This window comes from Juglans microcarpa x Juglans regia, chromosome 1S (assembly GCF_004785595.1).
Source record: "Juglans microcarpa x Juglans regia isolate MS1-56 chromosome 1S, Jm3101_v1.0, whole genome shotgun sequence".
Lineage (NCBI taxonomy): Eukaryota > Viridiplantae > Streptophyta > Magnoliopsida > Fagales > Juglandaceae > Juglans > Juglans microcarpa x Juglans regia.
Window position 1 is genome coordinate 9,745,713 of NC_054595.1, and position 14,444 is coordinate 9,760,156.

The following is a 14,444-nucleotide window of genomic DNA, read 5'->3' on the forward strand; positions in this document are numbered from 1 at the left end:
GAATAACATCAATAGATAGATGTAGCAATAAATCCAGCCCAAAAAGTGATACCAAAAAGCAGAAAAATAAAAAAAAAGTACTCTATGAACGGTAACTTTTCAGAAAGAACTAATTGAATTGTTTCGGTCAGAAACTGTATTAAATCAGATTAATCAATCTATTAAAAGTACAATAAGAAATTTTCAATTATATTATGTAACCAATATTTTCCAGAAGGATCAAGGTCGATCCCCCAACCGGGTTGTAGATAAACATGCTAGAAAAGAGGACAGCCAACGAGAATAACTTGGTGCTGTAAGTTCCTTGTGAGAAATGTAAGATGTTAATGTTAACAAAGATACAAGATTAGAAACTTAATTAAACACGGTTAAAATGTAAACTTCCTAATTATGCCCAAAGAATAACGCGGTAGTTATAACACAGCTTACGAGTGTCGATTCCACGTAGAGAAAAATTAAAAGAATAACAAAAGGAACAAAGAAACTAAAGAAAAATACTAAATGATTATTGGAAATAAAAATTAATTTTAAATGCAAATTAAAGTGAAGCAAAGAGACTAACGAAAAAAATACTCAAATTCGAAAAACAGTAAAGCGTCGAGAATCCCTTTCACAAATATGATATTTTAATTATTTTTAATACATTGAATAACTCAATTGAGAACTCAACTCTCAAAATTCTCAATCGGAAGGTATACATTTACAAACGAAGATTAAATCAAACGTAACCCTTTGAAAAATCATCGACCACTTTTAAAATACGTAAATTATTATCACTATTGAGAAAATTCAACAACGAGAATATACTCAGAAAGCGATATTACAGCAAAGAATTAAATCAATATATATAAATAATTGATTCAAACATAATCAAAGACGCAATCCATTCAATAGAAAAAGTATGACTGAATATATAAATAGAATAAATTCTATAATTATTCGGAGAAGAAAACATCACCAATGAATTAAGAATGATAAAACAAAAGGAAAGATAGAGCGAACAACAGCCATGGGAATTTTTTATTTTTCGATCTGCGTGAGCGTCCAAGCCAGGCCAATCAATTCCTATAAATTAATTCCTATAATTTCTACTCATATTTTAACATTTTAGTCTAATAATAAAGTATTTAGAGTGCACTTTCGTATAGTCATCACACCCCCTAACTTACTTATTGCTATTCCCTAGCAATTTATTTATAGGCAAAAGAGATGAAAGAGACTAATTCCATAAGATGCATAGAACAAACAAAGCAAGAAATGGTTTATCCCAAAAACGAATCTTGAAAAGTACGAACAACAAAAAGAATGAGATGCCTTGAAAAATGAAAGCAAAACACGTAAATCGGTGCAAACAAAATACGTTTCTATAGTTGGACAAATCCTTTAGATGCATCCACTTTGTCCACTGCATGTTGGACAATTCAAAAATTGAAAGATTTGATCGACATTTGGCTTAAAAGATTGATCTAAAGAAAAACATTAAATGATTAATGGAAATAAAGATTAATTTTAAATGCAAATTAAAGCGAAGCAAAGTGATTAACGGAGAAAGTACTCAAATTTGACAAACAGTAAAGCGTCGGGAATCCCTCAAATCTGGTATTTTAATTATTCTTAATTCATTGAATAACTCAATTGAAAACTCAATTCTCAAAATTTCCAATCAGAAAGTATAGATTTATAAACGAAAATTAAACCAAATGTAACCTTTTGAAAAATCATCCACCACTTTTAAAATACATAAATTATTATCACTATTGACAAAATCCAACGACGACAATATACTTAGGAAGCGATATTGCAGCAAAAAATTAAATCAATATAGATAAATAATTGATCCAACCATAATCCAAGAGGCAATCGATCAATATAAAAAGTATGACTGAATCCATAAACATAATAAATTCTATGATTATTCGGAGAAAAAAAATCACCAATGAAATGAGAATGATAAAAAAAAAAAGGAAAAATAGAGCGAAAAATAGCCATGGGAATTTTTTATTTTTCGATCTGTGTGAGCGTCCAAGCCAGGCCAACCAATTCTTATAATTTCTACTCATATTTTAACATTTTAGTCTAATAATAGAGTATTAAGAGTACACTTTCGTACACTCATCACACCAACTAACTTGTTTATTGCTAGTCCCTAGCAATTTATAGGCAAAAGAGATGAAAGAGACTAATTCCATAAGATGCATAGAACAAACAAAGCAAGAAATGGTTTATCCCAAAAACGAATCTTGAAAAGTAGGAACAACAAAAAGAATTAGATGCCTTGAAAAATGAAAGCTAAAAACGTAAATCGGTACAAACAAAGTACATTATTTCTAGAGTTGGACAAATCCTTTAGATGCATCCACTTTGTGTCCACTGCATGTTGCACAATTCAAAAATTGAAATGATTTGATCGACATTAGGCTTAAAAGATTGATCTAAAAAAAAATATTAAATGATTAATGGAAATAAAAATTAATTTTAAATGCAAATTAAAGTGAAGCAAAGTGATTAACGGAGAAAATACTCAAATTTGACAAACAATAAAGCGTCGGGAATCTCACAAATCTGGTATTTTAATTATTCTTAATTCATTGAATAACTCAATTGAGAACTCAATTCCCAAAATTTCCAATAAGAAGGTATAGATTTATAAATAAAAATTAAACTAAACGTAACCTTTTAAAAAATCAACCACCACTACTCAGGAAGTGATATTGTAGCAAAAAATTAAATTAATATAAATAAATAATTGATCAAAACATAATCAAAGAGGCAATCCATTTAATAGAAAAAATATAACTGAATCCATAAACAGAGTAAATTCTATGATTATTCGGTGAAGAAAACATTACCAATAAATTGAGAATGATAAAACAAAAGAGTTTTAGTAATTGAAAATCAAAAACATAAATTAAAAATAAATAAAAATACCATCAACGTTGCAAGCTCATCCCTAGCCGTACTTGAACTAAACAATATGACCAAAAGCTACTTATTAAAAATAAAAAGGGACACAAGAAACAAAGTGTACCTTTTGTGCTGCTTCTGCACTGGCAAATTCAACATGCCCAAAGCTCTTGAACCTCCCATCAGCATCAGAAGCAAAGCGAATGTCAACAAATTCGCCAGTATCTTTGAAGAAGTTTTCACTGCATTACTATATTGGTCAGAAGCAAAACACCTAATAATAAGTCACATTTCCAGTAAAAGCAACATACACATCTGCCCACTCAACATTGAATGATAGCCAACAAATAGTGTCTTAGATGTATTCAGACCTAGAGGAGTAGCGGGGGTTTGTGGCTGCAAAAAATCACGGGGACATCACAAAATATAAGGAAATTGGTAATACATCCCAAAGCAAAATGGGCACAATTGTCAATTACAGTTTTCTTTCTAGATTTCGAATCATTCTGCTTACACTTCGGTGAAACAGCATCAACCATTTCTACATCAGTGCCCTGTTCACAGAAGTTAAAGAGCTTGAACATTCATTATTACAAAAGCTATATTTTCATATTCTAAGTATTTCGAATAAAATACTGCCAAATAGCTTAAGCATTTATAAAGCAAGCCCTAAAAAACGTCTTATAGTTGCATGGTACTCCTTAGCCATTTGATCTACATAATTGAATGATCATGCTCCTAACCAATTGAATGTTACAATATAAATCACAATATCCCTAGACATTCAGTACAATTTGGTAACTGTACGCAAGATAACTGCCCAAAAACACTCAAGCTGATTTCTGAGAAACCAGATTCAACTCAATTTAAAAAAAGAAAAAGAAAAAACAGATTCAACTTTAGTGGAGGCCTTCAACCAAAGAAATATACAGCAGCACACAACTGGAGGGTGGATAACCTTACATTTTTGTTTGGAGTCTTATAGGGTTCCTCCTCGTTTTCTTCATCAGACTCTTCTGTATCTTCCTCCTCAGATTCCTCCGCTAGAGTGCTACCCTTCTTTGTGTCTTTAGAAGGCTGCAGGAATACAAATAAGCAATGTGAATAATACCTCAATACTAACATCCAATGTAAAGGTAATGGACATATGATAAGCCAATGCTCTTTACCGTTTGTTTCACTGAGGGCTTGTGATCATCTTCACCATCACTGTCATCATCCTCTGAACTATCACTATCACTTTTGTCTTGAGACGTTTTTGCACTTGGTTTTCCACCAATCGAAAGAAACTTGGGCTGCAGCCAAAAACATGTAGGGGTATTATCACATACACTGCAAGTGAAAAAAAAGGGAGATCATGAAAAACAATTATGCAAGTCGGAATATGCACCGAACTGCAATTGAAAAAATAAGGGAGATCATGAAAAAAAATTATGCAAGTTGGAATATGCACCAGGACTTTCATATTTTTCTTTTGAGGCTCCTCATCGGATTCCTCAGAACTATCATCATCACTATCATCTTTGTTAAGAACCTTTTTTACCTGTGGTCAAAACAAAAAGGTGGGTCAAATCACAATATCTCTGCAAGAACTAGGACCTTCTCCTTACCAATTTGTTTACTAGCGGGCTTGAAATCATCTTCAGTGTCACTGTCATCATCTGATCTATCACTATCATTTTTGTCTTGAGCAGTCTTAGCACTTGGTTTTCCACCAATCGATGGAGCCTTCGGCTGTGCAGCAAAATACATACGATCAAATTATGACAACTCTGCAATGGGAAACAATGAAGAACGTGTAAACAAAATTATGTAAGCCAGAATATGTACCTGAACTTTCTTCTTTTTCTCTTGAGGCTCCCCATCAGATTCCTCAGAACTATCATCGTCACTATCATCTTTGTCAAGAACCTTTTTTACCTGTGGTCACAAAGCACAAAAGTGGGTCAGATCTCAAAAATGGATCCTCAAACGCTCGTAACTTCTCACCCTCTTTTACTGCAGCATACTGTAGCTATACTGTAGCCGTGACACTGATAATTAGGTTTAGTTTAAATAATCCTTGTAGCCTCATTTAAAGCTTAGACAATATTGAATTTTATTTGTGAGTTGAGTTTTTTCCTCTTGTTCTTGATTGAACTCTTGAACTTATCAAAGGTAAATCACAACTTTTGTGGCGTTCCTCCTTTATAATCTGGGTTCTTGAGACGGTTTCTTCAACGGATCTAGATTTTAATACAATCTAGGTTCTTGAAACGAGTTCTCATCGGGTCTAGGTTTTCCATCCGTTGACTTAATTTTGGCTATCTTGGGGAGTTTTCAATTTGATTGTGGATTCAAGGGATTTCATTCCCACGGGTTCATATCATTTGGTATTTAGAGTAAGGTTTCCAATCAGGTCTGATTTTATCTTTTATTTCTTGCATATTTAATTTTAGGGTTTCATTGTTCTAAGATTGATTAAAAAAAAAAAATAGAGGTGGCTGCTGAATTTCTTCACTATTGTTAGGGTTGTTGAATTTCATTGTTCTAGGATTTGTGTTGGCTGAAATCTCTTGTTCTAAAGGCTGCCGAATTTCACTTGTCTTAGAGTTTTTGAGTTATTGTTAGGGTTTTCTCAATTGCTTATTCTTGATTGTGATCAAATCAGTTGGTGAAAAGAAAAGAAAAAAAAATCCGAAATTTTTTCTTGTCTTATAGTTACTGTTTTATTCGTATAATTTTCTTGATTCACGTGCCATTTTTTTTTTTCATTCCTTCCGTGTTTCTCTTGTTTTTGTTTATTGGACCTAATTACTAGTTGGGATAAAACAGGGTTGCTTTGTCTTAATTGAGTTCAATTAGTTCTTAAAGAACTTGAGTGGGAAAACTCTTGAGGTAAAAGGTAAGAGAGTGTGAGATTGTTATCGGGAAAAAACCAATTAAGAGTGAAACATGAGTGGTGTGTCATTATTTGAGTGTAAACACGTAAGGGAGTGTGTGAGGTTTACTTTTTGGCCACTAACATTCTTTTGTGCAGCACCTTATAACGTCTCATTGGAGTAGCACATCACCAAGGGGGAGAGCAGATAACTCATCATTTGTGTTGCAAACCATGCAACAACAACATGAGCGGTTAAACTTTGTTTTGGGTGAAGTGAGAGATAGAATGGATCATCAAGAAGCAGCGATTAGAAATCTGCAAGGTGAGAGAGATAAGAGGTGACGTGAGCATAGAGTTGAAAATGAGTATGAGAATAAAGGAGATGGTGAGGATGAAGAAGACTTAGCATCTGAAGTTGGGTCGGGTAAACATGGAAGAGTTAGGCGTGAAAGACGACTTGAGGGGGAATCTCAGGGGTCGGGATGGTGTAGATAGAGACCTTGGGAGCATCAAAATGAAAATATCATCTTTCCAAAATAGAGCTGACCCTGAGGTTTATCTAGAGTGGGAGAAAAAAATAGAATTGATATTTGATTGTCATAATTACTCTGAGGAGAAGAAAGTGAAGTTGACGGTAATTGAGTTCACTGATTATGCTATTATTTGGTGGGATCAATTAGTGACCAATAGGAGGAGAAATTATGAGAGGCCTATAGAGACATGGGGAGAGTTGAAAGCTCTCATGAGGTGGAGATTTGTATCTAGCCATTACTATAGAGACCTTTACCAGAAATTACAAAATCTTACACAGGGGTCTAGGAGTGTGGAGGATTACTATAAGGAGATGGAGGTGGCGATGATTCGGGCTAATGTAGAGGAGGACCAGGAGGCCACCGTGGCTAGATTTTTGACTGGTTTGAATAGGGACATAGCCAATGCAATTGAATTGCAGCATTATGTGAAGATAGAGGACATGGCGCACATGGCTATAAAGGTGGAGAGGCAGTTAAAACTGAAAATGGATAGCAAGGTACACTTTGATTTCTAGCCCTACTTGAAAATCAAAGTGGGATAGGAATGATCAAGTTGAAGCAAAGAGAAAGACCAACCACCTAAGGGAAAAGATGAGGGAACTAGCAACAAGCCCAAGGTAGAATCCCAACCTTCACGGAATAGAGATATTAAATGTTTTGAGTGTTTGGTTTCAGGGCACATTGCTTCTCAATCTCCAAATAGGAGGGTGATGATTATGCGTGACAATAGGGGGGTGATGACTGAGAGTGAGGATGATAGTGATGAGGTGCCTGAGTTAGTTGATGCTAGTGATGATGATGGAGTGGTATAGCCCGTGACAGGTGAGTCTCTTGTTGCCAAGCGTGCTCTCAATGTACACATTAAGGTGGATGATGCAGAGCAACAGAGAGAGAATATTTTCCATACTAGATGCCATGTCAACAATAAGGTATGTAGTATGATCATTGATGGGTGGAGTTGTACTAATGTGGCTAGCACTACTTTCGTTGAGAAATTAAATTTACCAACCTTAAAACACTCTAGACCATGCAAATTGCAGTGGTTGAATGATTGTGGGGAGCTTAGGGTGGACAAACAAGTGTTAGTTACTTTTTCTATTGAGAAGTATCAGGAAAAGGTGCTTTGTGATGTTGTGCCTATGCATGTTGGTCATATTTTGTTGAGGCGGCTGTGGTAGTTTGATAGGAGGGTGACACATGATAGGTTCAAGAACATGTACAACTTTGAAAAAGAGGGCAAAACAATCAAACTTGCTCCTTTAACTCCAAGTCAGGTCTATGAGGACCAACTGAAATTGAAAAGTAAGGTTGCTCAAAAAAGAAAGAGTGAAAATGAGAGTGATCAAAAGAGCAAGAGTGAAAATGAGAGTGATAAAAAAAGAAAGAGTAAAAAAGTGATTGAGCAAAAAAAAAAGAGAGTGAAAATGAGCATAAAAGAAAGAGTGAAAAAGAAAGTAGAGAGGTGGCTGAGACTAAAGAAAAAAGAGTGGAGCCACAAGAGAAAAAAGAAAGAGAGTCTGCAGAGAGAAAAGGAAAAGCAAAAGTGAGTTTCCATGCAAGAGAGAGTGAGGTTAAGAGGGTTTTTTTCGCAGATCGCCCTATGATTTTTCTTGTCTATAAAGGGTCTTATCTTACTCTTGATGAAACTAACCAGTCTCTTCCTAGTTTGGCTGTTTCTTTGTTGCAGGAGTTTGAGGATGTATTCCAGGAGGAGATGCCAAATGAGTTGCCACCCATTAGAGGCATTGAGCACCAGATTGATTTTGTGTTTGGGGCTACTATTCCAAACCGACTAACCTATAGGAGTATTCCAGAGGAGACAAAGGAACTTCAGAGGCAAGTTGAGGATTTGATGAGCAAGGGGAACGTGAGGGAGAGCATGAGCCCTTGTGCAGTACCAGTGCTACTAGTGCCAAAGAAGGATGGGACGTGGAGGATGTGCGTTGATTGCAGGGCGGTCAACAATATCACGGAAAAGTATCGCCATCTCATTTCTAGATTAGATGAGATGCTTGATGAATTGCATAGCTCATGTATTTTCAGTAAAATTGATCTTAAAAGTGAGAACCATCAAATTAGAATGAAAGAGAGTGATGAATGGAAAACTGCTTTTAAGACTAAGTATGGGCTTTATGAATGGTTGGTTATGCCATTTGGACATACAAATGCGTCCAGTACTTTTATGAGATTAATAAACCATGTCCTACGTGCATTCATAGGCAAGTTTGTGGTTGTGTTTTGATGATATCTTAGTGTACAGCAAGGACTTAAATGAACATATTGAGCATTTGAGATATGTGTTTAATGTGTTGAGATGTGAGAAGTTGTATGCTAATTTCAAGAAATGTGCCTTTTGCATGGAAAAAGTTGTTTTTCTTGGTTATGTTGTTAGTACAAAAGGTATTGAGGTGGATGAAGAAAAAGTCAAGGCCATCAAGAAGTGGCCAACGTCAAAAAGCATCACTGACTTAAGAAGCTTTCATGGCTTAGCTAACTTTATCAGCATTTTGTTAAAGACTTTAGCACTATTGCTGCACCACTCACTGAGGTAATTAAAAAGAATGTTGGGTTTCATTGGGGAGCTAATCAAGAGAATGTTTTTGCCACTATTAAAGAAAGGTTGTGCTTTACACCTGTGTTAGCATCACCTGATTTTAATAAAACTTTTAAAATTGAATGTGATGCCTCAGGAATAGGAATCAGAGCCATTTTGATGCAGGATAGGCAGCCTATAGCCTTCTTCAGTGAAAAGCTAAGTGGGGCATCCCTGAAGTACCCTACTTATGACAAAGAGCTTTATGCTCTTGTTCGTACATTAGAGACTTGACAGCACTACCTATGGCCAAGGGAATTTGTGATCCACACCGATCATGAATCATTGAAGCATCTCAAGGGTCAAGGTAAGTTGAGTAAAAGACATGCTAGATGGATGGAATACATTGAGACCTTTCCCTATGTCATCCGTTACAAGTAAGGTAAAGAGAACATTGTTGCTGATGCTCTATCCCGGAGGTATGTACTTCTTACTTCTATGAGTGCTAAAATGCTTGGGTTTGAATATGTGAAAGAAATGTATGCCGATGACGTTGACTTTTCTGATGTGTATATGGCATGTGATAAGGCGGCATTTGATAAGTTTTACAAGCATGATGGTTATTTGTTTAAGGACAGCAAACTTTGTGTGCCAAGTTGTTCTATGTGTGAGTTATTGGTGCGTGAGGCACATAGTGGGGGATTAATGGGACACTTTGGTGTCAAGAAAAATTTAGACATTTTGCATGAACATTTCTTTTGGCCTAAGATGAAGAGAGATGTTAATCGTATTTGTGGAATGTGCATTACATGTAGAAAGGCCAAATCTAAGGTTTTGCCACATGGGTTGTATACCCCCTTACCCGTTCCAAGTGAGCCATGGGTAGACATATCTATATACTTTGTTTTGGGACTGCCTAGGACAAAAAGGGGTAGAGATTCTATTTTTATGGTTGTGGATAGATTTAGTAGATGGCACATTTCATTCCATGCCATAAAACAGATGATGCCACAAACATAGTTGACTTGTTTTTTAGGGAGATAATGCGACACCATGGTGTACCTAGGAGTATTGTTTCTGATAGGGATGTTAAATTCTTTAGCTACTTTTGGAAGGTGTTGTGGGGGAAATTGGGTACTAAGCTCTTATTTTTCACTACTTGTCATCCACAGATTGATGGTCAGACTGAAGTAGTTAATAGGACTTTAACTCAACTTTTATGCACTGTTGTTTAGAAGAATTTAAAAACTTGGGAGAATTGTTTGCCATCTATAGAGTTTGCATATAATAGGACCATGCATACTATTACTTCATATTCTCCTTTTGAAATTATTTATGGATTTAATCCACTTACTCATTTGGATTTGATGCCTTTACCTGTTGATGGTAGGAGTAGCTTGGATGGACAAAAGAAGGTGAAGTTGGTGAAGTCACTTCATGAGAGGGTACAACTTCAAATTGGCCAAAAGAATGAAAGGGTTGCTTCCCAAGTCAATAAAGGGCAAAAGCGTGTCATCTTTGAACCAGGAGATTGGGTTTGGGTTCACATGCGCAAAGAAAGATTCCAAGCCCCAAGAAGGACTAAGTTGCATCCTCAAGAAGATGAATCTTTCCAAATTCTTGCAAAAATTAATGACAATGCATATAAAGTGGATCTTCCAGGTGAGTATAATGTTTCTGCTACTTTCAATGTTTCTGATCTTTCTCCTTTTGATGTAGGTTAAGATTCGAGGTCGAATCCTTTTGAGGAAATGAGAAATGATGGGAACCAAGGTAGGCCTACTCTTAAAGATCATTTGCAAGTTCCAGATGGACCAATTAGAAGATCAAGGCCAAGAAGATCAAGAAAGCAATGCACGGATTGGTGCAATCCACTTGGGATGAAGCCAGCAAGAGCCCAACACTCAAGATGAAATTGAAAGAATGAGAACCAGTTTTGATCCACTTGATTCAAGCTATGGAAGACATGACTTAGAGATAGGGCCTATTGTTATTGGAGGCTTCTAATTTGGTTAAATGATTTACTTAATTAGTTTAGAATAAGTGAGCTTGAAGATGCTTGGCCCACACGTCTTATTTTTTTATGATCTAGGATTTTCGGGAAGACCTTGTATTTTGGCCAAGGGCTTATTTGGAAAGTTACTTTTTAGGAACTAGGGTTTCAAGACGTTACTGTAGTGTTACTGTAGCTGTACTGTAGCCTCGACACTGTTCATCTGGGGCATTTTGGGAAAAAATGGGCTTTATTTTAGTTAGGGTTTTAATTAGGTTTAGTTTAAATAATCCTTGTAGCCTCATTTAAAGCTTAGACAATATTGAATTTTATTTGTGAGTTGAGTTTTTTCCTCTTGTTCTTGATTGAACTCTTGAACTTATCAAAGGTAAATCACAACCTTTGTGGTGTTCCTCCTTTATAATCTGGGTTCTTGAGACGGGTTCTTCAATGTGTCTAGATTTTAATATAATCTAGGTTCTTAAAACGAGTTCTCATCGGGTCTAGGCGCTCCATCCGTTCACTTGATTTTGGCTTTCTTGGAGAGTTTTCAAATTGATTGTGGGTTCAAAGGATTTCATTCCCACGGATTCATATCCATGGCTCATCACGTAATTTGATGAGAGAAAACTCGAGCAAAGGAAGGAAAATAAATATTTACCAGTTCTAGCCAAGCTCAGCTTATATGGCGTTCCACGCCCTCTCCCACCACTACCAAAATGGCCTCAACCACCAAAACGGCCCGCACCCCCTCAAGAACCTCCACGTCTTCCACCACTGAAACGACCACCACTTTTGCCACCGCCACTCCTTCCTCCACCTCTACCACCACCTACACCATCATGTGGTTTTGCCTCTTCCACCATCAAGGAATAACCTCCCAGTTCAGATCCATTTAGTTCTAGGGCATTGCCCAAACCATCACTATTGTTGAAGTCTATGTAAGCAAACCTACAATTGGTTTCATTACTTAGACCACAGACAACAAAGACATTTCAGCAGTTCCAAGCAACACGATCCAGTGAGTATCACAAAAAAAATCCAGTTTCAAGGTTTCTAATAATACCAAATGAATAACAACCATGAGAATTGTTAGAGCTTTGTTAAGAACAATAGTTTTTTTTAGGCAATATTTAAAAGTCTTTTATGAAAATTTTGATACTACAACTGTAGCACAGGGTTTTTTTTTTTTTTAATAGTGTCACTGTCCACAATCAAGGTGGGTATTGTAACACCCAAATAGCTCATTCCTCGGCATGCGCAAGCAATTTTTAGTGGAAGAAGGCAAAACAAAAGTACGAAAGAATAATTAGGGTAAAAGTACAACCCCCTTAATATCACCAGTATCATAATCTTTTGGAACGGACAACCTCGTAATCTCTCCATAAGAGCCAAAATGATTTTCCAGTTCACCCCTAATCTGTATAGTGTAATGTTGCAAGATTCATGAACTTAGTTAAAAATACACATCAGATTATGTATATAAAATATATTCTATAAGCACAGTCAACTTGCCAGGCAAAAATACCTCATCCACCCCAAGAGATTTATCAAAACCTCGCACATATGCCGTAAGGGTCTTTCCACCCTTTTCGAACAAATTGCTACTCTCTTTCCTAAAATAGCAAATGAATTCGTTAAATAACAGAATTAGAGCATTTGATGGTGTAGAAAACCAGATTTTTTTTTTTTTTTTGATAAGTATAGGTGTAGAAAACCAGGTATACCTGTCGTATGGAGATAGGCTCCCCTTTCACGAGCAAAATCAAGTCTTATAGGACCACCAAGCAAATCCTCACCATTCAATTCCATAGCCTGTGATGAAAATATAATGGTAATTACAGTAATCAACAAGTATGCGCAAAAATACCATATCGACAAGTCACCAGCAAAATTATATCAAACAAGCCAAGCAGAAAGAGAGGAATGTCACTTTATTCCCCAACAGTAGTGAGGACTAGTGTATAGTGGTTGACTTCATACTTTCTTTAAAAAAGCAAAACTGAATTGGCTTGCTTTTAAGATGACCAGTTGCCCAGTTCTCAGCTCACTTACCGTGGGCAATATCCATATAAATTGACTACAATAACACAATTAAAATGCTTTAATTATAGAACTAGTTGCATCATCTATTTTTGCTTTTTTATGATGAAGTTATGGAGAATTTTGTACAAGTTGATCTTTATATTAGCCACGGCAGGAGTCAGTTTTTAGGCTTCAAGATCAAAAGTCAAGGTCACATGTTCAAATACCAAATCACATTACATATTCTCCCAGTAAACCTTCCAGTACCAACTTTAATGTGAACTAAACAATATGACCAAAAGCTACTTATCAAAAATAAAAAGGGACACAAGAAACAAAGCGTATCTTCTGTGCTGCTTCTGCACTAGCAAATTCAACATGCCCAAAGCCCTTGAACCTCCCATCAGCATCAGAAGCAAAGCGAATGTTTGCCAACATTTTTTAAGAAGTTCTCACTGCATTACTATATTGGTCAGATGCAAAACACCCCTAGTAATCAGTCACAATTCCAGTAAAAGGAACATACACATCTGCTCACTCAACATTGAATTATAGGTTGACAACAAATAGTGTCTTAGATGTATTCTAACCTAGAGGAGTAGCGGGGGTTTGCGGGGGTTTATGGCTGCAAAACATCACGGGGTCACCACAAAATATAAGGAAATTGATAATACAATCCCAAAGGAAAAATGGCACAATTGTCAATTACAGTTTTCTTTCCAGATTTCAAATCATTCTGCTTAGTCTTTGGTGAAACAGGATCAACCATTTCTACATCAGCGTCCTATTCACACAAGTTAAAGAGCTTGAACATTCATTATTACAAAAGCTATATTTTCATATTCAGTATTTTGAATAAAATACTGCCAAATAGCTTAAGCATTTATAAAGCAAGCCCTAAAAAATGTCATATACTTGCATCATACTCACTAGCCATTTGATTTACATAATTGAATGATCATGCTCCTAACCAATTGAAGGTTACAACATAAATCACAATATCCCTAGACATTCAGTACAATTTGGTAACTGCACGCAAGACATTAACAATCACTTTCATCTTGAGACGGTTTTGCACTTGGTTTTCCACCAATCAAAAGAACCTTGGGCTCCGGCCAAAAACATGCAGGGGTATTATCACATACACTGCAATTGAGAAAAAAGGGAGGACATGAAAAGAAATTATGCAAGTCAGAATATGCATCGGACTGCAATTGAAAAAAAAGGGAGATCATGAAAAAAAATTATGCAAGTTGGAATATGCACCGGAACTTTCACATTTCTCTTTTGAGGCTTCTCATCAGATTCCTCAGAACTATCATCATCACTATCATCTTTGTTAAGAACCTTTTTACCTATGGTCAAAACAAAAAGGTGGGTCAAATCACAATATCTCTACAAGAACTAGGACCTTCTCGACCTCCTTACCATTTGTTTACCAGCGGGCTTGATATCATCTTCAATGTCACTGTCATCATCTGAACTATCACTATCACTTTTGTCTTGAGCAGTCTTAGCACTTTGGTTTTCCACCAATCGATGGAGCATTGGGCTGTGCAGCAAAATACATACGGTCAAATTATCACAGCTCTG

General features: G+C 36.1%; 1 protein-coding gene across 1 annotated transcript in view; it reads right to left on the minus strand.

Moving 5' to 3' along the window:
* The window catches only part of LOC121247287, a gene marked incomplete at its 3' end in the record, with an annotated part of 46,039 nt that extends 31,636 nt beyond the window's left edge, over window positions 1–14,403 (minus strand). The window contains 9 exon segments of the mRNA XM_041145657.1: window positions 3,029–3,129; window positions 3,216–3,300; window positions 3,384–3,458; window positions 3,835–3,981; window positions 4,074–4,199; window positions 4,358–4,447; window positions 4,504–4,638; window positions 4,735–4,824; window positions 14,280–14,403. Of these exon segments, the coding sequence (XP_041001591.1) occupies window positions 3,029–3,129; window positions 3,216–3,300; window positions 3,384–3,458; window positions 3,835–3,981; window positions 4,074–4,199; window positions 4,358–4,447; window positions 4,504–4,638; window positions 4,735–4,824; window positions 14,280–14,399 (969 nt within the window).
* Between the last annotated feature and the right edge of the window lie 41 nt (window positions 14,404–14,444).